At 34.1% G+C, this 27924-nt stretch overlaps 1 protein-coding gene across 1 annotated transcript in view; it reads left to right on the forward strand.

Annotated features, from left to right (window-relative positions):
- Positions 1–26859, forward strand: part of UBE2W (ubiquitin conjugating enzyme E2 W) — a 74759-nt gene extending 47900 nt beyond the window's left edge. The window contains exons 4-6 of the mRNA XM_045454890.1: positions 8427–8582; positions 12200–12275; positions 21481–26859. Coding sequence (XP_045310846.1) covers positions 8427–8582; positions 12200–12275; positions 21481–21494 — 246 coding nt within the window. The 3' untranslated portion in view covers positions 21495–26859. The remainder of the gene's footprint in view (positions 1–8426; positions 8583–12199; positions 12276–21480) is intronic.
- The last annotated feature ends 1065 nt before the right edge of the window (positions 26860–27924 follow it).

Genomic DNA, 27924 nt, shown 5'->3' on the forward strand with positions numbered 1-27924 from the left:
TAGAACATATATAATGAATTCTATCATATCTCAAAAATTTTTTTTGTCCTTCCCTGGTTTGACTTCTGCCCACTTTTCTGATTCTTCTGATTTGGGATTCTTTATTCACTACCCCCGAAACTTCTCACTCTTTTCTGTAATGTCTTCAACCATCTTAAGCGGCTAACTCCCAGATCTACAGTTATGTGTACAACCTCTTCCTGAGGTTTAATTTCACACCCTTGTTGGATATTGCTACTTAAGTACCTCCAGATGTCTCAAATTTAACACTTCTAAACTCAATCTTTTCCAATAATAAAATAAGAAAAATTTTTTTCCTTGGGTTATTGTCCATCTGTCTGCTTTTGTTGAAATTCTTTTCTTCACCATTAAATGCAGCTTTTGAGGTCCTTTTGCAGTGCTTAAGTCAATCCCTTCTTATCTTACAGTCAGTGGTGTACTCCCAAGTTTCTATCTTTCATGCGGGCTATTATGTAATAGCTTCTAGTTCTTTCCACCCCCCACCATCCTTTGACAGTGCTGTTAGATTTCTCTGAAGGCGCAATTACCTCATTGGTTTGCACAGACACACAACACTACCACCACTACTACAACAATCCCTATCCTCCTCCATAAAACTTCTAATGCTTCTTTATTTTCTGTGAAGTCAAGTCTGAAAACTCTTTAGCTTAGTGTTCAAGTACAAACTTAACCATTTCAGCCTCACATTTACCTCCATGACTTCTATGTAGTAATATTTGTATCATATTTTCTACTGTAAATTCCATTCTGATTTTGTCTTGTAACAGCTCTAATGAAGTGGTTAGGGAAGATGGATTCATTCTCGTAAGTGAAGAAAGTGAAGTCTATAGAAGTAAAATGTCTTGTTCATGGCTTAAAAGCTAACTTGTAGGATAGTCAAGACTTAAAACCCAAGTTCCCTCTTTCCATGCTGCCAATTAGGTCTGAGTACCAGAATGGGGAAAATGCCTATTTATCTAGACAGTAATATTATCTCTAAAAGTGAAGGATTATATATAGAATGATAACTTTGAAAGCTCTGGGCAGTTGTTCCCAGTCTTTTGGACTGTGGGGATTCCTTTTTTTCTTTTTTTTTTTCCCCACTCTTCTCATGGTTTTTATTCAACATTGATTTATTCAACGTGTGTGTGTGTGTATGTTTTTTAATCCAAGTTAGTTAACATATAGCATAATACTGGTTTCAGGAATAGAATTTAGTGATTCATCACTTACATACAACACCCAGTGCTCATCACAAGTGCCCTCCTTAATGCCTATTACCCATTTAGCCCATCCTCCCACCCAGCACCCCTCCAGCAACCCCTAGTTTGTTCTCTGTATTTAAGAGTCTCTTTTTGCCTCCCTCTCTGTTTTTATTTTATTTTTCCTTCCCTTCCCCTATGTTCATCTGTTGAGTTTGTGAAATTCCACATATGAGTGAAATCATATGTCTTGACTGATTTATTTCGCCTAGCATAGTATACTCTAGTTTATCCACATTGTCACAAATGGCAAGGTTTCGTTCTTTTTGGTTGCAGAGTAGTATCCCATTGTGTATATATACACCACATCTTCTTTGAGGATTCCTTTTTAAACATCACTCCACAGAAGCTGTGTATTCTAGTATCCATGATTGAGAAGAGCTGCTCTAAGTCTAGTAATACTTTAAAATTAGTTTTTTAGTTTTTATTAATCACATCATCTATATGATTATAAAATAATTATAATGGTCTAACAGTCAGTTGCTTGATGTGCATATCAACTTTGAGGTTTTCCAATAACTGAAACTTTCCATTGGTCTATTGCCCTGGAGAAGTGATTAGAACCACTCCAGGGCAGTAAAATTCTCATTCACCACAGATTTTATTTGATGAGACCCAGAAACACTGGCACTTGCTGGAAAATTAGTTTTTGATCTTCCTGTGCAATAATTAGTACTGAATATACCACTACTTACAAAAGTAGAATTTGGGAAAATAAACCTAAAATAAGCCAGTCTGTTGTGAGCTTAGTACTTTTGCATCTGTAAGTTAGATCTTTAAGACTGTATTAACTTTATAGTCTTTTGTGTTTTCTTTCCCTACTAGTTGTAGTTAATTTCTCATATATCTCGCTTTATAGTGAAAAAGCTGCCTGTCTAAACAGGTGTTTGGCCCGGTCATTTGCTTTAAAAGAAACAATAACGACAACAAAACCTTTTTATATTGGGAGCAGAGATGAGGCACTTTTCCATCACTGTTTTCTGCTAATGTGCACTTACCATCAGCCATACAGAAAATAAAATATCTTTCTGTATTATATTGTTTTTCTGTGCTAGGATCCAGGTAAGTGATTGGTTGGTTTTGAATTAATGGGTATTTAAACATGAATTATGTGCCAAATACTGTGCTCTGTACTTGAGAGATTAAAAAGAGTACAGAAATTAAAAGGCATCGGGCCTACCTTTAATAATTGGTTAGGTATGTGGATAGTCAGACACAGATTAATTCATTCTGTAAGGGGTGGAGGGCATAGGTATGAGAGATAATTTGGGCTGGAGGGTCCATCATAAATGGTGTAGGACATTTATATCCCATTGTAAGAATTTTGACTTTTACTCAGAATGAGATGAAAAATCTTTGAACATTTTGAGCAGAGGAATGACATGATCCTACTTAAAAGGAAAAATGTGGCTATTGTGTGGCACATTGATTGTTGGGTGTACAAGAGTACAGGGAGACCAGACTACTATTGCATTAATCCAGGTGAGAAGTGATGGTGGCTTGCACCAGAAGGGTAGCAGTGGAGACTATGGAAGGTGGCCATATTTTGGACCTTTAAAGGTTGAGCCAACAGGATTTGCTCATGAATTGAGGAATATGAATGAGGGAAAGGAGACAGAGAAGACTTCCACAACTTTTGACCTAGGCAACTAGATGGACCACAAATTGAAGTATGAATTGTATGCTTTGGGGGCAAAAGAGAAAGCAGTGACCAATTTAGATTAAGATGAGGAGACAGAAAAACCTGTTTGTACTGGGACTTAAAGTACAGGAAGAATTTATGTCAACAGTGGAGCAAGTCACAAGAAGACGTGGCCTCTTCTGAGATTTGTGAGCAAATATAGTTTTATGTATAGATGCTGGAGGGCTGTGGGAGAAGATGAAAAAGGAAGGATGTTTTGGGGTTTATCCAAGAGAGTCTTGCAGTATGAAGGATTTGGAGATTTATCTCGAAGGAATTGGGAGGTATGGTCACCTCTCCATCCAAACTGTGAAGTCCTCAAGTTTAGTGTCTAGTGTTTTGCTTCTTTTCCTTTCTACTTCGTCACATTAGCAGCCCTTCTGTTCCAAATATCTATGATCTTATACCGTCTTTCTCTGTCAAAACATCCCATTTGAATGCAATGAAACTGAAACACATCTATATTATCTTGCAAATGTCCTGGTTATACCTTGTTTTTAATTAAGCTTTTCAACTCTAATTTTTGTTGAAGAAATTTTAGGCATTTTAGAAATAGGTGGGGAAGTATTTTTTTAGGGGGAAGAGAACACTGTACTTGGCCCTGAACCCATACTGATGCTAAAAGTGGTGCTGGAAATATACTTGCCTTGATTACAAAGCTTTAGAAACACTGGGTCAGGTCGCTTTCTCCTTATCCTTATCCCCCTTCCTATTCATGCCCCCTCAACAGGGACCCTTTTGTTCTGTTGCTCAATACTCCTTCATTGAAGAGATCCAGAAACTATTTTCATAGTGTTCTCATAGTGTGATTCTCCTTGTTCTTTCATGTGAAGGGGGTTAAGCTTTCCAAAGTTTTAAATAACCATTTTTATTGCTTTAAGTTGTCTAGCATCTAGGATACCCGATGAGGAAAAAGTGAACAGTGAACCCTATTTGTTGAAGTCTGGTAAAGCAGAGGGAAGATAAATGGAGAGGACTGGTAGGCTAGAAGAACACAGCTTGTAAAGGAGAGAGAATGTACCATCCAGGGAACCCAAGTTTAGTTTCATTGTATCCAGGAATTTTTTCTGTGTAATACTTGAACTACTTGATGCTACTAATACATGTTAAATGACTAAAAGGGGAGCACTGAATTAAAAACTATGCTAAAACTCCAAATCTCCAGTTATTTTTGTCAGATATTTACCATTTGTGCTAGCCTGCCTATATCATACATTATGAATAATTACATATCTGATTCCAACAAACTTTGCTTTTATGTACAATTTCTATAGTTGCCCATTGAGTCTTGTCATCTACTTACAGTTTTAATAAGAGAAAACATTTCCTTATATTGTTCCTAGGGAAGTCTTTGTATCCATTTTGTAGATTGGCTTTGATATTTTATAGCCTGTTTTGTACTACTTATTCTTGTCATGTGTTTTGACCTAGTTTGACACTATATTAGGTTACTCTCTAATTAGTTGCAGAACATTAGTGTGAACTCAGTAGTATATGCCTTCCTTGTGGTCAGATCTCAGTATTTGTGGGCTCATTCAGTATCGACTTGATATTTGGAAATCCTAATGTACTAGTACCATGAATTTCATATTAGAAACAGTTACCTAATTTCCATTCTTTATTTTGTCACTGTCAGTGGCTTTCATTCTCAGATTAGTAGTTTTATGAAAGACACTACATTTGGTACCAAAAGTTACCCAGGGGTTGGCTTGCTTAAAACTTTAGGTTAGATGTGCTTACTTACCTCCAAAATTATGCGGATTCTGAGCATAGTTTTCTTAGATCGCACCTACTGTGGAAAATACACCATAATGATAGATGTTTGGAAATTTAGAGATGTCTGAGGACTGTTTCTCATGCAGACTCAGAACTTGGGATGTGATTCACGTGCATTAGATCTAAAATCATTAGATCTAAAGTCATGGCTTTTTTCCCATAAAACAGCTTATTCTTTAAAATCTGTACTTCCATTTGATCGTTTGGTTTATGCAGTAGGGAGTGTGTGCAGTCTCTGTTAACTGTTTATATGCTAAATTTGAATTTGAATAAATTATTTAAAAAATAAATAACTTTTAAAATAAAGAAATTAGCAATGTTCTTATTCCCTTTTGTTTCAAATTCATTGTATTCAGTTGTCTTCTTAAATCTGTTTTGGTTTTGTCAGTTACTTGGGATTCCCCTCAAAAAGTTTTTTTAATTCTGAAAACAACTCTTCATCTCTTAAATGTTCAGAACTTGCTTGGCTGCAGTTAAATAACTGAAATGTCCATTTCCTCCTTTGGATTGTACTGTGTGTTAAATAAATGAAGATGGTTAAGAGCATGATCTAAAAGAAATTCAGCCTTGGTTACTTTCCCCATCACATGCAAAGAACCAGAATCACAGAGTTTAAAACTGTCTGTGGAAGCTGCTTACCAGCCTTTTTACATGAATAAGCTGTTGAAAAAAGTTTTTTCTTTTATTTCAGGGGTTCATCCTGGAATGCCAGTTACATCTGGCATGTAAACTCAGCCTTTCCATGTTTAGGCAAACTTCTAAAATTCTGTATCTGGCAGGTTAGGTCCTAGGGGCTATCTTAATATGTGCAGCTTATTGATTCCGCTGTTTTAGGCTGGCTGCATTGGCCCTGCATGCAGCATGTTAAAAAGCCCCAGCTTTTTTTTTTTTTTTTAAAGGTTTATTGAGATCTGATTAAGTTTATTACTTAAGTTCCCTTAGAGTTCAGAGCTGTTTCTGTCTTGATTTCTGGCTCTCCTCTGTGCTTGTCAGGGTCTGCTGCTCCTGCTGTAGGTATCTTCTGCATTTCATCCCTTCTCTCCTGCTTTCCTTGTTCATGGGCCCTTCTTGGCTCTCAGGCCAAGTGATTTAGTTTGTAATCCGTTCTAAGAGAAATACTCCTTTCCTTCTGCCTTGTGAATTGGCTATTCGAAGCATGTTGTGATAACCTTTGTATTTTGCTGTGTATTTTCCTTGATGGTCGCTGATGCATGCAAAGAAGATATCTTAGCAGTTCTTCATTTTTTGGTACTTTAAGAGCACTATTCTGTGTGACTTTTTAAAAAGGAGACCTTACTAGAAAAGAACTATCTTTTAAAATATATTTCGTGGCCAGGGGATAAGGTCTTGCTTGGGCACTGTTTGTGTTATTACTGAAAATACCCTACTGGCCAAACGGGATTTTGTGGCAGAATGAATCCCCCAGAGCAGATGCATATTCTGTGAGATTATAAACTCCCACTCTAGAAATCTACAACACATTGTGGGAATATCAAATGCATGTAATAAACTACATGTTTATAAAAAATAGAATTTAAAATAATCGTGGGTAGACTCAAAAAGTATGGAGCTGCAAGACCATTTAAGCAGTCATTTCCTTTTAGGGTAGCACTTTTTTAGCAAAAAAGTGAATGAAAAGGGTAATAACACTGATAGATAAAATTGAGATAAATAATATGCTTTAAACACAGCTGTGCCAGAGTCAGGGATTGGGTGGTCGTCTATAATCAGGCAGAGCAAGTAACTTGATATCTCTTATTTTGAGACTTATTTTTAGTTTTCAGCTTTACTTTAGCTCTTTTCAGTGGAAATGGAGGGTGCATGACCAGAATTTAAAGAAATAAAAATATGCAAATGTGCAAAGTTATTCCTTTGAGAAGAAAATTCCTTTTGTTGTCTTATATTAGCTTCAGCCCAGGCAATGAGTTCCATATGTTAGTAGTATATTTGAAGTGTTAGAGGACTCCTGCTTATGAAAGAGTGCTTTGTTAAAATGTAAATATTTGTGAAATTATAATAAAGTCAGAATTGTTAGATAGATATTTTAAAATAAAAGCAAAAACCCAGCTTATGATAACTTTCCATAACATCCCATATTAAATAATGACATACCTTACCCTAGCCATACTTATTTCACTGGCTTTCTATAAAAGGGAAAATAAGTTATGCCTAGAGTAACAAATACTTCATCAGTTTCTGACATAACTGAAGGTAGGGTTTTTTACTAAGATTTTGCTGTATTCAAGTGTGAGGCAGTTTGTAGGGCTGAGAGAGATTACTGTAAGTCTCTTTTGGGAAGTACTGGTTTGTATTTGATGAGCTTTATAAAAATCTCATCATACCTATTGAATCTGTATCTATGAAAGTGGGACTCTTGAATTCTTATTTTTTAACCAAACTTTCAGGTGATTTTTTTTTTTTAAGGTCAGGTCAGAAATTAGTAATTACTACTAAACAACAGAATAAAAATGGTACATCTTACTGCAGCATAAAATTAATGTAAAGATTGGTGGATTAATTTTTATATCAAAATAAGTAATTTTTTATGAAGTAACATATATAAGCATTCTTAAATATTAGACTTCTGCTTTCTTTGTCCTACTTTGGACTGTGCTTACAGATTCATCAGAATGTATGAATTCATTCTCTTGCCCATTCAGATGCTTAGTGTACATAGGGGTTTTGTTTTTAAATATGGAGTTATGTGTTTATTTTTGTTTTTTTTAAATACATTTATTATGTATGTATTTATTCCTTCATTCTTTTTTTTTGAGAGAGAGAGAGAATGTACACATGAGTGTAGGAGGGGCAGAGAGAGGATCATAAGCAGGCTTTACACTCAGGGTGGAGCCCCAACGGGGCTGGATCCCACAACCCTGGGATCATGACCTGAGCCAAAATCAAGAGTCGGACACTCAACCAACTGAGCCACCCAGGCGTCCCAGTGTAGATACGTTTAAGAAGCACTAACAGGATTCTTAATGAATTATTAGGGCAAAGGAGGGAATAATAGATTTATTACCTTTCAAAAAACAGTGCTGAGGCAAGGAAAGTTGGAGAAAGGAAAAATTGTTAGAAGAATTGAGTAGAAGAGGCAGAGAAAAACAAGTAATTGGGAGACTCATTCAGCCATTGTTTGTGTGTGTGTGTGTGTGTATGTAGGCACATAGTTATTTGCTGATTAATAAATAGTAATTTGTATCCATCATAATGGACGAGTGAGTTTAGAGCAGGTGTTATATATAGCAGTCATTTCCTTTTGCATGTAGTACCTTAGGTGATAGCATTGTTACAGGTGGAAGGGGTGCTCCTATCATCTAGAATTCATGTTGTCCCCAAATTGAATACTTTCATATGATTTCTATATGCAGAGAGCAATGAGTAGAATTTGAAAAAGCATTCTTATAAATATAGTAGTCTTTTGCTAGGCTAAAAATGCATGATTAATTTATGAATTTTTAAAAGGAATTTGTGAAAAATAGTTGAAATAAAAAATAGATGATCTGGGCTTTTTCCCTATGTGTACCATTCCCTACGTGCTCATTCATACAGTGAAACCAGTTCTTCGTGAATTGATGAGAATAAACAATGAGCAGTTATTTTTTAGTTGCTTAGTTGGTTTTTAGAATAATAAGTTCTGTGGAGAATATTTTATTTCTTGATAACACAGAATATTTGGGTGTTAATGGAATTTTATTCTTTCTTAGGTCATGTTTACTGGTGAAAATATTCCTGTTCATCCTCATGTTTATAGCAATGGTCATATCTGTTTATCCATTCTAACAGAAGACTGGTCCCCAGCGCTCTCAGTCCAATCAGTTTGTCTTAGCATTATTAGCATGCTTTCCAGCTGCAAAGAAAAGGTAGGACTTTTCAGAATTATTCCAAGTAATATCTGTTCTTTTAGTTTGGGTAAGAAACTATTTTAATATATGATTTATTTGAAAGACTTAATGCCTTTTATTATGAAGTTATAGGTAATATCATGTTTAGTAATAGATTGGAAAATTACTGTGATAATTTTTCATTCCACGTAGAAGTCAGACATTGTTTTATATTTCTTAAACAGAAAAGTTCTGCAGATTTCTTAAATAATCTGATTTTTATTTCTGTAAGCATACACAGGGCAAATGTGTACAAGAAATTCTTGCTTCTGGATTTCACAATGGAAAGCCCCAGGAACAAGTTTTCATAGCTCCCTTCTCCACTCTGTTGGCTCCCACCCTATCATCCTCTTTTAGGGAATTTCCCAGGAGCCAGAGCTTTCCTATCATTATGATCATCATAATGACTAGGTTAAAGGAGGAGGATTAGATTACCAGTAGAATTTTCAGGACTTCCCTCTAATTCTCCTTTACTAATCCACAAATCCTGTGTCTGATGGAAAGGCAAAAATTACCAGAAACAAAAATCAAATGAGTCAAACTTAGGATACCTTTTTAAAGTATCTAAATCCTATGTGCATTTCTGATCTTCTTGTCATTTCTGCCTGAGGGTTAGTGTAGCACAATATTCATATAATTCTATATTTTAAAGACTCTCTTTCATAAGGGTTTCCTTTTGTATTCGGTTTAAAGGAGAAACAAATTTACCTTACGTATTAGGGGGTCTGTGGGGTTATTTCAGCATTTTTTTTCCTGTGTTCTCCAAATTCAACTATCATTTTTACTAAATTAGTGTTTAGAGAACTTGAAGGTTAGTAGCTCATTTTTAAATGGTAAGTTCTCTAGACTCTGAAACACCAAGACACTGTTTGCAAAGTAAGTTTCTTGGAATGTTAGTTCCATAAGATGTTTCTTGGTGTTAGTTTTAAAAAAACAAATAGGTTTTTTTTGTTCAAAGAAGTATGGGAAATAATGGTTTAAATTGTATTTTTTAAAAATATGGCATTATAAGCCCTTAACGTACAGTTTTATATACCTAATATAAGAAAGAAAAAAACTTCCGGCGGTAAACTATTACACCATTAGTTAAAAGGTATATATCCCCATTCAGGAATATTAAAATGTGCAGAAAAATGTACACTTTAGAATAGAGGAAATAAGGTACATACTATCTAATTGTGGTATAACTTTTTAATTTAAGTTTTCTCTTTCCCTGTGGGCTTTTTCACATTGCATATAAAGGCTACACTTGAGCTTTTGTTAACCCCAAGGGCTTTGGAAACAACTCTTACTCATTTATTGCTTCCATATTTTCTCATCCCCACACTTCCAATCCCAGCATACATAAAAATTTTTAGGTGTAGAGCAGAGCAGTTTGCAGTTACAAAGACTTCTGTGCCCGTGTTAATGTTTAATGTCTTCAGAAAGGTGAGGCAGTTAAGTATAAAATTTAATAAGAAAAATTGAGACGAACACCAGTGATGTGTGCACGTAACTCTTGCATGTGCCTTGAATTAATTAGCACTTTTTTACATTTTAATGTATTTTAAAATACGTGTAATGATTTACTCTTAAAAGCTAGAAATGACTATATTCTTTACCTCCTTTATCCTTTTCTAATCCTCACTATTCACATTTCAGTTTTCTACTAGTTTTCTTGCATAGTTAGTAAATGACTATTCCATTTAAATTATTGGCAAGCTATGTTATATAATATAAACTTCATTATATTTAAACAAGATAATAATCTGGAATGTAGAATTCTGGCCACATTAGTTCTGTGAAATATGAGGAAAATTCAGCAAACATTTCGTAGGTACCTACTAGGTGCTGTTTTTACTGTGTTAAGTACAAGGTTACAAACATGAAGAGGAAACTTGGTTTGAAACTGAGGGGATCTAGCTCCAAACAAGCTTTTAAAAATCTTTTAACTACTCACCAAAAGCTCTTCTTTTAAAAGAGGTGAGTTTTACTCTGTGGCCAATGTGGTGCTGTGAGTTTCACTTTAATATTTGAGTTGAATACAAATTTTAATTTTTACTATAAGCATTTGGGAACTTTGATTTAGTCATAATTCTTTCACTCCAGTTTTCTTTTTCACAGGCAAGAATGGTTCCCTAAACTGAGGGCATTTAAATCCATTATGTCAGTAGATTTCAGTAGTTAAAAATAATTTCTGATATTGAGAGGGCTTTCAGTAATCTACCATTTATTCTCAGTGCCCTTGTAATATAGATTATCCAAACTTTCCAGCTTGTATTCAGTTCCTAAAACAATTTTGGTAATCCATCTTTTTGTATAGTTACTTTATTTTTCTAAGAACCATGTCTCTGTGATCATTTAGTATTTTGGTTGTATTCTTGACTTAAGCAAATAGAATGAGTGTATTTTCTTCCTTAAACATGTATATATATATATATTTTTTTGAAGATTGGGTTCTAATCAATATACAGAGAAAATGAGTTTATGAAATTTGTTGCAGTGGTAGCAGTTTATTCCACATGAACACAGATTATGACTTTGCAGGACAAACAGCAACAGACCATCTATTCTTTGAGGTAGCCAGGCATCTCATTTCATAATACTAATTTTTCAGGTATTTTCTTAATCTGTGTCAGCAGGGTAATCTTGGGATAGCTGTTTAACATCTTATACTCTACTCTTCCCTTTTGTTAAATCACTATTAACATTGACTTATAAGAGCGTTATAAGGCTCAACTAAGATCAGAGTTCTGTACCTGAGTTATAGAAGTGCCAAGTGGACTGCCTATCTCCCTTCCTGTTGTCTAGGCAGTCCTGCTCGCCATTAGTTGTTGGTTGGACCTATCATATTACCTACTAACCTGCCCTCAATGGCTTTAGTACAAACTTGACATGTTTCCAAATTTTTGTAGAGAGTCACATATTTGTTTTATGTAACCAGTATCCGACATTTTCAGTGAAATTCCCTTCCATAATCTGTCGTCAGTGTTGTTGGCATCACTTTTCCTGCTATAGCTCCCTTGGAGAGCTGCCATATGTTTCTAATATTATGCTAGTCGGGACATATGTATAGCAGATATGCCAACATAGCTTTTCCCCTTTTTTCTTTTTATATATTGTTTGGAAACTGAATCTTTTAGTTTGTCCTTGGTGGTACTATCTTACAGGAAAACCATAATTCTTTGTGGAGGTCTATAAGTTGCTGTTAGTTTCTCAGACAAACCTAGTAAAGTACACTTCTCTGCCTTTTTTTTTCTTTTTTTTTTTTTTAATTAGTTTCTAGAAGTAATTACTAAATTATTTCTAGGGAGATAAATGAAAGCAAAATTCTTTAAAACCTAATGCTACCACTTTGGGTTAATAGTTGGAACCTAATCCAAATCACACATGCATACCTTTATTTTATTTTATTTTATTTTATTTTATTTTATTTTATTATTTAGTTTCGGTGTCAAGACTCTTCTTTTCCTGGAATATATTCATTTGTGCCACATAAACATTTGTATTTTTTATGCTGTCTGTAATAATTCTGCTAAAGCTTTTATTAAAACTGCCTCCTTAAATCTTCTTCTATTTTATAACTTCTTATCTATTTAAATTCTTTTTGGTTTCAGAGACGACCACCAGATAATTCTTTTTATGTTCGAACATGTAACAAGAATCCAAAGAAAACAAAATGGTGGTATCATGGTAAGCAGTTTTATTTTAGCATTTTGGTTTGAAAGATTATATATCTGGGGAAAAGAAGGGAATATATAACTGATGTAATTTTGTAATATAGAGAAGAGTCTTTAAAATATTTAAGACATTTAATGGATACGTTGGACTAGGTTTTTAATGGGGCACATAAAATCATACCTATCATGTAAGTAAAATCTAAAATCACTTTAACATTCTAAAATGCTACCATTTTATCACCAAAAAAGAGTCTTTAATAATCTTTAAGTGAAATTGAAATTAGTTATTTGGAAACCTGCTAACTTAAAATAGAAATTTTGATGTCTTTTGTAATTACTTAATTCTGGTACTGTTCTTAGTGGCAGGAGGGGGAATCACATTGTAAGAGATGATCCGTTAAATAAAGCTCTTCCTATTCTAATAGTTAGCCCTCAAAAATTTGTGGTTTTTCTGATTGTAGCTGTATGAATACAGTACTCTCCCTGATTTTGTTTTACTGATTCTGTTGGGAGAGTGCTGGTAGCTTTTTAATTGAAAACTGCCAGTCTTTTCTAAACTGACCTCACCTCTTCCTTAAAGAGGTATATTTGAAATTCACAACAAAAATTTTATACTCTTCAGTGTACTTTTTGAAGGGAGTGAACAAAACCACCCTGATGTATTCATCAGAGCATTTCCTTTATTTTTCTTTTTTTAAATGTTAGCCTAATAAAAAATGAGAACTGGGGCGCTTGGGTGGTTCAGTCGGTTGAGTGGCCGACTTCAGCTCAGGTCATGATCTCGCGGTTTGTGAGTTCGAGCCCCGTGTCGGGCTCTGTGCTGACAGCTCAGAGCCTGGAGCCTGTTTCTGATTCTGTGTCTCCCTCTCTCTGACCCTCCCCCATTCATGCTCTGTCTCTCTCTGTCTCAAAAATAAATTTTAAAAAACGTTAAAAAAAAAATTAAAAAAAAAAAAAAGAAATGAGAACTGACAGCTAATTAGTAAGAATATGATCTTTCCCCCCTTATCTTTCTATCAATTGTGAAACCTTCTGTTACCTGAGTTAATTTGAGTCAATTAAAAACTTTTTAAATTATAAAGTTCTGTAGGTGTTGAGATAAGTGATGGCTAGAATCAATACAATAGCACTATGCCAACAGTTACATGTTAGAAAGCATAGTGAAAGAGGAATGACCCTAAGAACCATGGAAAGGTAAATACTCATGTTAATGACAGTTATAGATGACCTAGAAGAAAAAATGACAAAACTTGTAAGAGCTATCAAAAAATAGAGATATTTGGGGCGCCTGGGTGGCGCAGTCGGTTAAGCGTCCGACTTCAGCCAGGTCACGATCTCACGGTCCGTGAGTTCGAGCCCCGCGTCGGGCTCTGGGCTGATGGCTCAGAGCCTGGAGCCTGTTTCCAATTCTGTGTCTCCCTCTCTCTCTGCCCTTCCCCCATTCATGCTGTGTCTCTCTCTGTCCCAAAAAATAAATAAACGTTGAAAAAAAAAAAAAAATTAAAAAAAAAAAATAGAGATATTTGATGACAAACTAGTATTATATAATTTTCAAATTATGGGTTTAATATAATTTAGTAAAAATCCAGTGGAATGATGGGTGAGTGCTTGAAAGTTGGAAAAAAATAATAGGTGAGAAGAGCAGTTTGGATTTTGAACTAAAGGATAGTGAAAGAGAATTGGTCTACTAAATACCAAAACATATTAATGCAAGAATAGACATCAAAATAGAATTACTCTTTTCTAGGCCTTTTTATATATAAGATTTGAATATATGGTGAATTAGGTGTCACAAATCAGAAGGCAAAAAATTATTTAGTAAGTTAACCTGTTAGAAAGTTGGTAATCATTTTGGGAAAGAAAAATTTACATTTTTACTTCATATATAAAATATTTCCTGTGGAATGAATTAAGTACTTTTTTTTAAACAAGGGAAAATATTTTCTTAAAGTTCGGGATCATCTCTAGAGGAAGGAAGAATTTCTGAAATCAAAAGGAATCACAAATGTTAAATATTAAAAAGTTGTATGGAAATTTAAACCTTTTAGAAAAACCTCAAAGCACAGCCAACCTTTATTTTAAAAATGTGAAAAACACTTACAGTTTATTAAAAATAAAGACCATTTATGAGAGTTGCTTAACATAATAAATAAAATTAATAAAAAACATTGGCCAAAAACTTCACAGTAAAATAATTACAGATTTAATATTTTGAAATTAGTTTTGAATTGGCAGAGTTGTATAAAATGAGTGCAATCTTGGAAAAGAATAAAGAGTAGAAAAAAAATAGTGCTTTCGTATTTGTTGATGGTATAGCAAGTTCAGCAATATTTAACAAAGTTTAAGATCAAGACTTTTGTCTGAGTTACCAACTTCTGAGAATCCATCCTAAGAAAATCATCTTTTAATTTTTTTTAAAAATATTTATTTATTTTTGAGAGAGACAAAAACAGAGGGTGAGCAAGGGAGGCGCAGAGAGAGGGGGGGAGACAGAATCCGAAGCAGTCTCCAGGCTCTGAGCTGTCAGCACAGAGCCTGATGCGGGGCTTGAACTCACGAACTGTGAGACCATGACTTGAGCCCAAGTCAGTTGTTTAACTGACTAAGCCACCTAGGTGCCCCAATCCTAAGAAAATCATTTTTAAAACAGGAAGTGTTTTATACATGGAATGTTCAGTGGAGGATTATTTATAATACACACTATTTGTTATCTTATGTACTATTTGCCTGGATTCATTCCAGGCACAGACATGCACACAAACACACCTACCTCAACGAATCCTTCCGCTACACACACCCTCAGGAACTCCTTCAGCAAAGTCTTGTTGATTGCTTTCTCTTTTAAAGAATTTAATAAACTTTATTACTGTGCCTAGAATGCTGGTTTTGTTTTAGTCTTTAAGGTATCCCCAGATAATTCTGTTAGAGCTTGACGCTTGAGGACTACCGTTACAGGGATTCTGAGATATAAAAGGACAGGTTTCCATATAAAATGAATTAATAAGCAGACTTAAGGAATTCTTTCTGAGCACTGAAAGTCTACTAAAACATTTAAGACCCTACTTTAAGTAAACAGCCCTTTAATTCAATTTACACTGCTGGCTTGTCATTCTTTTTCATCCTCTTGCCTAGGACCAAACACCAAACTACCTCTTCCTTCCAAAAAAAAAAAAATTCTTGAGTGTCACAGACCCTGTATCTTAGCATAGAAAGTCCCAGATTGATCAAAAATTCAGATTAGTCAATCAATATTGAGAAACACACTAAATCAAACATGTTTTAAAGTGTCAAAGTTCTAAAGATAGTATAGTCCTTCTGTTTCAAACTCAACTTCACTAATCATAAAAAAATGCCCCGTTGTCTTTTCCATAGATTTTAAGCCACTTGTGTTTTCTAATAAAACTTGAGAGGAAATTGTCTTGGAGTGATGAATTTTAAAAATACATATAATTTGAACATATAAACTGCTATCTTGCCTCAGTGTGTTCGTACATTTTCCCTTCCTTACTCCCTGGTAGGGAAATTTCAGAAAGATACAGTCTTTCGGGCCCTCTGATGCTGCCTTATATAGATAAAAGGACTTATGAGAAGTCCTTTATCCAAGAATATTCCCAGAATTTCTCATTACGTGCTGTTGAATAAGAAATGGAGAGGGGCTCTTGGGTGCCTCAGTTGGTTAACCAACTCTTGGTTTTGGCTCAGGTCATGATCTCACGGTCATGGAATTGAGCCCCATGTCCAGCTCTATGCTGACTGTGGAGCCTGCTTGGGATTCTCCTTCTCCCTCTTCTCTCTGCCCCTCCCCTACTCTCTGTCTTTCAAAATAAATAAATAAACTTTAAAAAAAAAAGAGATGGAGAAAAGTCCCATAGTGAAACTAGAAGTATAAAATTAATTATTTAAAACAAAATACACTTCATAGAAGTTATTTTTCATAGTTAATAGTTTCTTTCTGTTAACTGAGAAATTTATACTTTCATAACTAAAATAGAAAAAGTCTTTTAATAGGTTGGACTATTACATTCTCCACCTTAGCCAAAAAGTACTAAGAAAAGAGAGGCTTTTCAAAGTAAATTAGCTTCTTAGTGTCCAGGAGTTCATTTTACCAATAAACAGACTAAAAGTGTCTCTCCCCCTTCCTGCCCCCAAAATACAAATTAGCCATCTTTAAAGGACTGGATTGTATTTCAACTAAATTATGACTATTCTAGCTCAGTTTCCAGTCCCAGGTACAGATACATTTTTTTTCATTTACAGATAATTCTGTTTAAAACATTCTCAGATTATTGATTTACAGTGACTATTCTTAACTCAGTATGTTTTGTACTCATGCTTGAACCCTGCATACCTGAATCATTCCCCTCCCAGAATCTCTTTAAATCGACAGTTTGCTTCATGAGTGACCATCATATGAAATCAAGAAAGGGTAATACTAGTTATGCTTTGAGATGATAGAGCAGCTGCTCTTTCATAAAGGTGAGTGGGTATAGACAGTCTTCCTTGAACTTTTCCTTCATCTTTAAAAACTAAAGCATTTCAGCTCTGTAGCATATATTATCTCTGCCTTTATACATTTCAGAGTGGCAGTTATAAGCAATGTGAGAAATAGCTCACCTTGACCTTACAGCTGAATTTGAAAAATCTTATCAAAAAGGTAATCATACTCTCACTCATAAAGCAGAATACGTCAGCTTTGTTTTGAGTTTTCCAGATGTCAGCTTATGTTTTTCTGTTTAGCTGCGTTAGTTCCAAAAGATCTTCATTGATCAATCATGTTCTCCTTATAACACCAAATTACCAAGAAATATGGACTCTTGTTATTTCTTAACATCATCTAATTCTGAAAGGGCTACAAGGTCAGGCCAGTGTCCTGACATGACCTACAAACTTAAACAAAAAGATCCAGAGACTAAATAAAGACTTGCTTGGAATTGGATGAACTTACTGAAACACTTAACATTTCAATTTCTAGAAGAAGTTGAATTCTGCCCAAGCAGAATTGTGGGCCTCAGGTATAGGCTCCACAGTCCTTGGGTCAACGTGGGTCAGAGTGTTCGTCAGTGTTTGTAATCAAAAGAGACAAGGGAGGTTTGGGTTTAGTTTCATAATATCTATGCACTTGAGAGGGCTTCCTGGCTGCAGGATGAATGCCACTATTAATGAAAAACAATAATTCAGCAGTTCAGAAGATCTCCTGGATTTGGAAGAGTAGGTTTCTGCTGATACACCAGACTTGAGCTGCCAGATAGATACCAGTGTTGGGTGCTTGAAAAAAAAAGCCTCTTTCAACTTAAATCTGTGATCTTCCACGTTGTTAGTATACTTTGAAAATGTAGGACAGTCACTGCTACCCTACTGTTACTCTCTTTGTAGTATCATATCTTCTGCATTTCTTTCTGCATTTCTTTTGAGATTCTTTTCTAGCTCCTTAATATTAAAGTGCAAAAATTTCCTGAGATGTGAACACACATTCCTTACTGTTACTTACTTGAAGTTTACTATCAACCTGTTTTCCAGAATTCTTTGATAGTTTCTATTCACTAAAGAATTAAGGCCATTGGGATACAAATATTCTGTGTTGCAAATTAAGGCCAGGGGTCCATATGCTTTGAAAAATTGGTTAAATGGAGAGAATAGGGTTAAAAAAATAAAGGGAACTAACCAAAATAGGTATTTGAATAGACAACTCATTTCTGCATACATAAGGGGAATTTACCTGTAATTCAGGGCTAAGATGGTAGCCAGTTTAGTGCACAAATGTATCCAGTTTAGCATACAAATGAATGAATGAGCCTAAAGTTCAGTATCAAAACAGACATAATTGTTCTTGAAAAAGAGAAAAAGTATCTTTTTATGGAATCATAAAAATATTTCTTTAAAATTTTTTTTTTTCAACGTTTATTTATTTTTGGGACAGAGAGAGAGACAGAGCATGAACGGGGGAGGGGCAGAGAGAGAGGGAGACACAGAATCGGAAACAGGCTCCAGGCTCTGAGCTGTCAGCACAGAGCCCGATGCGGGGCTCGAACTCCCGGACCGCGAGATCATGACCTGGCTGAAGTCGGACGCTTAACCGACTGCGCCACCCAGGCGCCCCAGAATCATAAAAATATTTCAATAAGATAGCCAATAGAATCCATTAATAATATGATCCATCTGTTTCCTGGGATCCATATTGAATGTATATAACTTAGTTTCATAATGATTGCTTTTCACAAATGGCAGTACTGATCTGGTTCTTGGAGCATTTTCCTTAAGGTGATAAGAGAATTGAGCAGTATAGCTTAAGACTGTTACTGAGTATTGGCTTTAGAAAACTAGGCTTACAGGAAATAGATTGGCATAATGTTTAGATGTTATGTCCAGTAAACTGTTGAGTTTATAAGTTTGGGGAGGAGTAGAAGAATACCTCGCTCTCTTTATTTATTTATTTATTTATTTATTTATTTATTTATTTTTTACAAAACTTTAAACTACATTCTGGTTCCATTCAGCTGGACCTGTAAAATTTTAAGGATTATAAGGTGATAGGAACATAAAATTGTCTCAGACTAGTATTGATAAACTCTTTTTCTTCCTGTCTTATAGCTGTCTATAGAACTATAGTACTTATAGAGTCTATAGAACTTATAGTAGTCTATAGAACTACTTATGTTAGGTGTAAACCTTTTTATTTGCACTACCTTACAAAATCATTTTCTAAATTCCTAAGTCCAAATGTTTACGCAGCTTAACAGCCTTTTCCCTTTATTTCCTGCTAGATAACAGTTCTGTTGTCTATTGTGAAATCTTTCTTGAACTGGTTCATCAAAGTAAAATTTTAATTCCCTAAACTGTTAAGACACAAACCTAACTGTAAAGATTTATTTTTGTCTTTCTTAGAATTGGGATCCCACTTCATATCTACTGACTTATTACTGTGTTCCTTTTGTCCCTGGGAATATCCAGGGAGGTGGTTTCCAATATAACGTGATGGTTGTGGTGTCCATTATAATGGGATGGTTCTTATACTCGGGAGAACTAAATGACATGCTTCTAATATAGTTCTCTTCCACTCATATTTCCCAGAAGCCTAGTGAAGTTAGCCATGGTAGATGTCACTTCTTTGGAACTGGTGATTTGTGTATTATATTTGAGGGTATAGTTTTAATAAGCGCTTACACAGTTCCAGAAAAAAAGTTTAAGGGATTAATCTAAGATTTTTTTTCCAGGCCTTCATTTTGCTACAAATACTTTATTCAAGAGGTTAGATATATTGTGTTATTTGACCACGTTTTATAGACCTATATTTGTCTTGATCTTATTAAATTAACAACCTTTTTTTGTAGGTCATCCTGGTATTCAGTAATCTTTTTCATCTAGTTAGGAAACTGTGTTCCTTTTGCTAACAAATGAGTTTTTTGCTTCTTAGTGATGGCCTTTTTTTCCTAGGAAAAAGTTTGCCCGGCTTTGGCTCATACTTGTCTCCATACTTAAGTATTTGCTCATAGACTCTTTGGTTATTTACAGCCATGATGGATTTGTAATGTTAAATCCATGTGTCCTTGTGGGTCCAGCTATCAGAGATCATGGAACTCTATTTTCAAAACTTACTTAGTACATTTATTTCTCTAAAGATAGAGTATTTAAGGCAGGGAGTATCATATTCGTCCTCTAATTTTTTTTTTTTTTTTAACTTCTGATCCAGAGTGGAGATTAGGGTAGGGAGAATAGCTTTGTATGGATTTCTTACTCATTTTGGTGGATTGTAGCACATTCTACAGCAGCCCACTATACTGAAAAACTTCCAAAATGAACAACCTGATGCAGATACATTTACAGTATCACCTATCAGAGATGATATCTTTGGAAATAAAAGCTTATTTTTGGCAGTTAACTAGGTATATGATGTTCGAATTGAATTTTGTCTCACCTTTTTATTGTATACATTGTCATATGGTATGATACTTAAAGTTTGACTTATCAGAATTTAGTGCAGTCCCTTAGCTTAGAGATCTAAGGGCAGTTAGTTTGAGTATTAATTTCAAGGACCCTAATATTATAAATTACTCTGTTGGAAAAGTGATGTTTTAACATTTTTTATATTCTGCATCCATGACATCTGTATCTCCTCTGTATTCCAAGTTCCACAGTAATTGAGGAAACATACTTTCATGTGACACTTAGAAACTATAAACTGTCCATTTACTTCCTTCTTAAAGATATTATTTCTTCAAAGAATTCTAATGATTTAGGTAAGATTTATTTTAAAAATCCAATATATTTCACCCTTTAGATCACCCTTAATGTACAGGGGATGGAATATTCCACGAGTTTGCCTAGCAGAGAATTCAGATATTCTGGGTTTTAGCTCTCATTGAATCATTGGGAATGGGGATTTTATTAACAGTGTATTGATCCTAACATGGATATTTTATAAAGTATTTTAGCCAATTTTTCAGAAATGTTTTAGAGAGCTTTCACAATTCTTGGGTAGTTGTTACTAGTCTTCCTTCTAAAGCCTCTTTCTGAAGAGTAACCAGTCCTCAAAATAAATCCTTCAGATATGTCTTGTGAAATAAAATTTGTAAAATAAGTTATGAATCCTCAAATTTCATGTCTTACATAAATATGATGTGTTGAGGCTACCAGAAGTCATTACTAAATTATTTTAGTTTTTTTAACCTCATTTGCATATGTATCTATACTTGCTAAAAAATGTATTTTTAAACGCATTTTCCATAGAGAAATTAATAACATTGACTATGTATTAATTGATTTGGAGATCATACCTTATTTGTGAAGTTATTTCCTTCATACTAAAGGCACAACTTGTATTATCCTGTGTTAAATAGTAGGACACTGTTGGTCAGGAGTTTGCTTCCTGTCTCATTATAATTTAAAATTGTGGCCCTTAAAACAACTCTTGAGAGATAAATCCTGAATATGTGCTAACATATATCAATTTATTATTTTAAGTAGAACTAACACACTAATTAATGCATCATTTAAGATCTATGTGAACTACATTTCCATGAAAGAATTGAATTTGATGTGTTTGTCACTATATAATTGAACACAAATTGGACTTTTTATTTGCAAGGATTGGGGGAGGCAAGTCAGACAAATACATCATGTTCTTCTTGCTACTTGAAATTATTTATATGTTAGGCTAACTTGTGGATTTTACTTATGCAGGCTTGACTTTTTTAATTATCTTTTTTCTCCTTTTCTTAAAGATGATACTTGTTGATGCCACTGTTATCATCCTCCTAGCAGAAGATAGTCCTACTGAGAAAATGAGCACTTTGATCATTCAGTCTTTGAACTTTAACCTTTGACTGGAAGTGACCTATAGGCAATGAAGACTACTTCCTTTTACTGCATTTTTACTCGTGTGCATTCTGGGCGCATGTTGATCGCTGGTTCAGTCCAGGCAACTGACATGCTTTTATTAGTCATACAGTATTAATGCAGGTGTCAGGAAATGTCAAATATAATTCCATTTTTTATTTTTATTTTTTTAAGCTTTTGGAAAAGTTCCAGGTCCTCATGTATTGTGCAATAACAATGACTTCCTTGGCGGTTTTGGGACGTTCATTGCCGGCAATGGACGTTTAACAGGAAAAATTTTCATTAACTCCTGCCACCCAATGATTAATGCATGATAGGGCCTATGAAATGAACTTATTGGTTATAGTGGGATTATAAATAAAGTGAGGGATCCAACATTACCTTGAAAGTCACCCCAACTGTTTATATTTGGATTCTATGCACTGTGATCCTAAGGTTAACGGCATGAATTAACATGCGTCTTTAAAGGACTGTAATGAAAGATCATTGCGTATTTATTGAATTGTTTATATCTGCTGTCAAATTGTTTTGACATGGAAGGTTTTCAAGTAACATTGGCAGAGAGGTACAATATGTTATCCCTATGGTGAAAATAAATTCATTTGTTGTATATAGTTCCTCAATATCTGAAGTAAAGGTATGAGTAATATAGGGTATGAATGGTTTAATCAAGGCTTTATTTTGGAAGTAAGAAAAATGGCAGTGATGATTCAACTGCTGCAGTCCATAATTTGGGCTTATTTGTACATTAACAGTTTTTCCAAGTAGATTACACTCTGTTACTTCCTGCTAGCCATCAGCATGAGCCCTACTGCCTAAACACTATTTCATTTATTTATGTTTGGAAAATCCATAAACAGTTTTTGTTTGCAATTTTGTTTCTTTTGTTATGTTTTAAGTCAAGATTGAATGTTACAGTACTTCAATTGGAAAATTTTTGTCAAGTTTTTTCCTGTAAATTTTCTTTACTTGTAAGTATCATTTTGTCCTTTAATCCTGTACCCTAAAATAAGAAATACATTTTTGACAGAGGCTTAATGTTTTAACAAAAGAGTGTGGACATTTTTATTTTAAAATTTAGGCAAAAGTACACTATAGAATGGTATGTTTGCTTATTTGTCTCACACAACCATACAATTTTTCCTGGAGGGATTAGTTTTGTTTTCTTGTTGTTTAAAAGACTTTGCTTACAGCTAGATAAAGTTTTCTATAGAAAAAAATTGTTGAAACGTCCAATTCTCAGTACCATGTAAGTTAATGATACTGCAACTAGGTTCTCTTTTTAAAAAGCGATTATGTATTTTATAAATTACCTTTTCACATATGCAAAAATCTGTTTCTACTACAATGTTATTTTTACTAATGCCTGTTGTTGCACTCTTTTTGACATATCCTGCAGTGAATAAATATATGAATCAATTTGGGCTTAAAAGTAAAAGCCAATTGGCTGAAAGGTTTGAAGTACGTACCCCAGCAAAACCATCCAATCAATAATTGGCGAGGAGCATTTTCAAAATTGTTTTTAATCTCTGTATAGATGACATTTTGTAGCTTTGTACATGTTGTTAATTAAGGGCATATAATTTTACACTCTAAAAGTATAATTGCTGAACTCAGGGGTGGGTAGACTTCAAAAATATGTCTGCTGTAGAAATAACTTGAAAAACAAATTAAAACTATGGCCAGCCACCAAATTGTGGACACTGTTTATACTATAGTTAGCAACTACCACTTTTTGAAATTAAACACATTTTTGTTCTTTCTTCACTAGATACACCTAAGTTCTCACAGTAGTTTCTATCAGTCTTATTAGTTGCCCTGTTTAACCAAGACAAAAAATGTTTTTTGGAATGCTTGAGCTACTCTTAGTTTTTAACTGCTTTTTAATATGAAAATTGCGGTGACAAATTATATATTTTTCATATTTTACACAACTCTAAACTGATTGACTTGATCATTTGTGGGGGTGGGGGAATCTTTCTCCATAATGCTGGTCCTCTTACTAAAATTCTTTTATAAAGAAATGACCTGTGACATTTATTCACCAAAGGAATTAATATACCAGGTCAAAGATGAACAATGCTGTCCTGTAGATTAATAGGTGGTATATAGCCTCAGTTGAGTTTTGTAAAATAAAAATAGCAGTATTTTAAGATACCTCTCTCTCTACCTAGAGTTATCATAAAATAAATTAAAATGAAGCAGAGGAAAGTAAAGGAAACCAAATAATTTCAGTACACTTTACGGTTTAAAGAGAAGGTGAAATATCCTAAAATATAGAAATACCAATCATTCAAAATTTGCAATAAGGTAACACTTTATTCGTTACATTACTCCCTTGAATTTAGTAATTATTGGAAACTCCTTTGCACTTAGATTTAATTAAGTTGATTTTAAATGTAAGTTACATTATTAAAAGACATAAGATGTTTACTTAAGTCATTGCTCTAGAGAGCAAAATTAATGACTTTGTAATAATAAACAATATTTCTCTGTAACACGTTGTTGAACGACAACCAGAATACCAAGAAAATGTACATAGGAATATGCTACTTCCCTCTTCCCTTGCTCTATGGGGCACTGTCTGCTACATAGGCCTACAGAATTATACTTTCATATTTAGACAATATGTACTCTCTATTTATTTATTTATTTATTTATTTTAAGGCCATTCTTCTGGTTTGCCAAATTCTGTTAAGGCAGTGATACATTCATTTCCTTATTTTGCATGTTTATATCATGAACTTGGTGCCCTTTCAAAAAAAAAAATATTATGTCAAGTAGGTATTAATGCCATAGATTTTAATGAGAGAAATGGTTTTCAGTTTTTTAAGATAAATTTTTTAAAATACATTTTATCGCTGTTCTCTTAAGGAATTTAATATTCACCTCTAAAGGACTCACTTGTAGTGTATGAATTCCTCCTTTTAGCTAGCAGGGACATAAAGCTTTTTTTAATCCCCAAAAGAAAATGCTAAAAAATAGCTTTTATATACGGTTCATCTGGAGAAAGACTTTAATCCTTATTTGTTTTGACTAGGTATATAAATATTTGGTATAAAATAACTAGAATAGTTTATTACTTTTTCCCTTCTGAAATTTTAAATATATGCAAATATATATCATTAGATTCCTGTGGTGAATAATAATTTCTTCAGATTCTAAAACAGGTATCTAGTGACTGCTTAATTATTTCCAGATTGCATCAAAGATGAATTGACAAATAATGGAAATGAGTAGTGATATGAAAATGGTATGTAACCACATATTACTTGTTTCTGGTAATCAAATCTTATTTTTTAAAAAGCCTATTGTTTTTGAGAATTGAGATATTTAAACTTGTTACAACTTCTTCCTAAAAATAGAAGAGAAGAGGAGGTACTGTGTGTTCAAAAATTTTTTTTAAATAAAGAATTCAGTGTCACTAGTTCTAAGCCTTTATGGTCACTGCTGCTTATATTTCTTGATCTCACTTTTATTTAATTTTTTTGTACATATTCGAGATGAATGCTTAGGATTATTAAGTGTATATAAATTGGTTTTCTAAAAGAACTGAGGCTTACCCATATCTCCTCTAAGGATTCACTGTTACCAAAATCAGCTACTGCACGATTCTGTGTTATGCTAATGCCTTTGCATGATTAAGATCTGTGAAGGTGTTTTTTAATCTGCACCACTTGGCCCAATCCTCTTTGCAGTCTTGTTTTTCTCTCTCTTCTTTCTTCCTGTCTTCTCACAGATGTCCACTATGTCGGTCTTCAGCAGTTTCCCGAAGTTTTCCTCTCCCTCTCCCTTCCTTCCTTCTTTCCTCCTTCCTTTTCTTGAGGTTAGGGAATCCAGAGAAGGAAGACTATTGAAATTACATCAGAAATTTTTCTTAAATAAGAGGTCTCCTTCCTACAGATAAAATATGTAGAATTTCTGATACTTTATTTCAGTTCAAGAGTAGGTGGCTAAATTTATTGAATAATTGACTACTTGATAAATGAGCTGTTAATTGTAATTTAGTTCTTAAATACTAATATTAAGGGAGTTCTGCTTACTTTTTGGATGGTGACTCTCCCAAAGTCTAATTATTGCCCAAATGAATTGAATTAATTTTTTTGGTAAAAGTGTTTTTTCCATTTAAGTTTCTAAGCCATTTTGAGATTTGGAACTTTTTTTCTTTTTTTTAAATAATTTGTGGGAGACTTTAATTTTCTCAGCATGAACTGCATTAAAGACAGGCTTGTATGCATCATTATCATTAGAGGCCCGTGGAGTCTTCACATGTACTTCAAACTTTAGATCTTCATCTTTAAAGTTGAAGTTCTGGTTCTGACTATCGTCCTGATGATTGAGGTGTTCTCTGTGACTTTAATTCTCAAAAGTTACTGGGACTGATAGTTGAGGATGAATCTCCAGAATGGTTATATGACTGTTTTATCAAAAAATTGTTTATAAAACAATATAATATCTGAAGACATTTTTGAATATGTGGAAGGAAAGCTTGACTAGAAGCTGGTATGTTTTACCATACCTAAAGAACTGCAGTTGTGCAAGTTGAGTGCAGTTGACAGGGAGAAAGAGAAACAGTTCTTGTTCTATTTCTTGGTGCATACTTTGTCAGGGTTTTGTCAAAAGTTTGCTTCTGCAGTAATTCTAAGCAGTTTTCTCAAAGGCAAAGCATGGTTCTGGGCTTTGGCTTGTTAGGTGTGGCCGCACTTGTCAAATTTCCTGGTAAATGGAAAGATTGAATAATCCCACCTCTCTAATTCTAAAGCCTGAAACAAGACTAGTGAGGAATGTGGTAGAATGTCAGATACCATGAATATAAATGCGAGTCTCTTAATAGTTAACCACAGATTATTTACATAAATGCAAATTGATTGTCATTCTCGGGGTAAAATCATTAATCGAACAGATTATCATGTCAGTTATCTGGTAGCCAAGAATTAAGTCCATGTTCAAGTTAAAGTGGATTTGTTGTTTTTAGTTGGTACCATTTTTCTCTCAATATTCAGAAATACAGATTGTGCATTTTATTAATAGGAATGGAAGCTCATGCTTGAGGATTTGAATAGGGTGGATGTATATATTTTATAAATTCAAGTTGTAAAATATGTAAAGCTGCTGCTTTTTGAATAGAATATAAATGTTAAGACATAAATCTATATATTATATATTTTTAAATACATGTACCAAACTTTTGTTAGTTGAATATAAATTACATTGTGTGCTTTATGGAATTCAGTAACTTTTAATAATAAAGCAGTTGTCATTGATTTTTTTTATGTAGACTTGAATATTAAATTGGATAATTAAATCTCTTTGTAGTTTATAATAATGTAAAATTTTACTTATGTACTAGTTTCTCATTACAGAGGACTGCGATCTTCAAAGGTTTGTGGAAACAGTGACATGTCCATTTCCAAAAATAGGTGCAACAGCACAAAGATAGTCCCTAACGCCACTTGTTTATTTATTTAATGGATCATGTTCACTTAGCAGTGTAGCCTAGTATATTTTAGTGGTTCTTCATGCTTTAATTGAAGAAGTCCTGATTGAAAGACAGGCATCTTCAGAAAAGGTGGAAATTGAGACCCAAGCACTTGCTTAGAGTTCCATCATGAGTCTAGTGTTGCTGAACTTTAAGTTCTATTAGATTAATAAGGACATACCATAGAGAACTTTGGAATACTTTCCTGAGTATACACATAGATCAACTAACTTATGTAGATGAGTGACTCGTGAAACTATGAGAAAAGCAGAGGAGAGGCTGAAGAATCAGGATACCTGTCTGCATCTCAGTTATTCACAGCAGGAAGAATGCTCTGCTGATATTCTAAGTTCTCTATCCAGGGGGGCCCTGCTTGCCCCAGGAGCACCTCACCCCTCACAGGGGCATGAAACTGCCTTACCTCAACATGCTGTTTCTCCATCCTCAACAGTAGATGAGTAACTGGTTACATAAATGCAAGACCCATCTTTGTACTTTGATGACATTCTCTCCCTTTATTATAAATCTTAGAATAATTTCTACCTCTCTCAGACGGTTTAAGCAACACTGTGGGTAAGTGAGTCTTTTGAAGTCCTCTCTACATTCCATAGTACTTTTCACACTAACATGCAGCAAAATTAAACATGAACTGAAGAGAAGTCAAATGACATAGCTAAGAGTTTTCTGTGCTTGGATAATAGGGTCCAAGGCCACAGTGCTTCTATCTGTTGGGAACTTCTGTCAATAAATCTTTTAAATTGCTTATGAGATTTCTTTTTAATGTTTGCTTAAGGCAAAACATGTAAGTGAGTACCTGTGTGCTCTTTCCAGTCCAGTGGAGTTTGGAAAT

Source organism: Leopardus geoffroyi, chromosome C3, assembly GCF_018350155.1.
Source record: "Leopardus geoffroyi isolate Oge1 chromosome C3, O.geoffroyi_Oge1_pat1.0, whole genome shotgun sequence".
Classification (NCBI taxonomy): Eukaryota; Metazoa; Chordata; class Mammalia; order Carnivora; family Felidae; genus Leopardus; species Leopardus geoffroyi.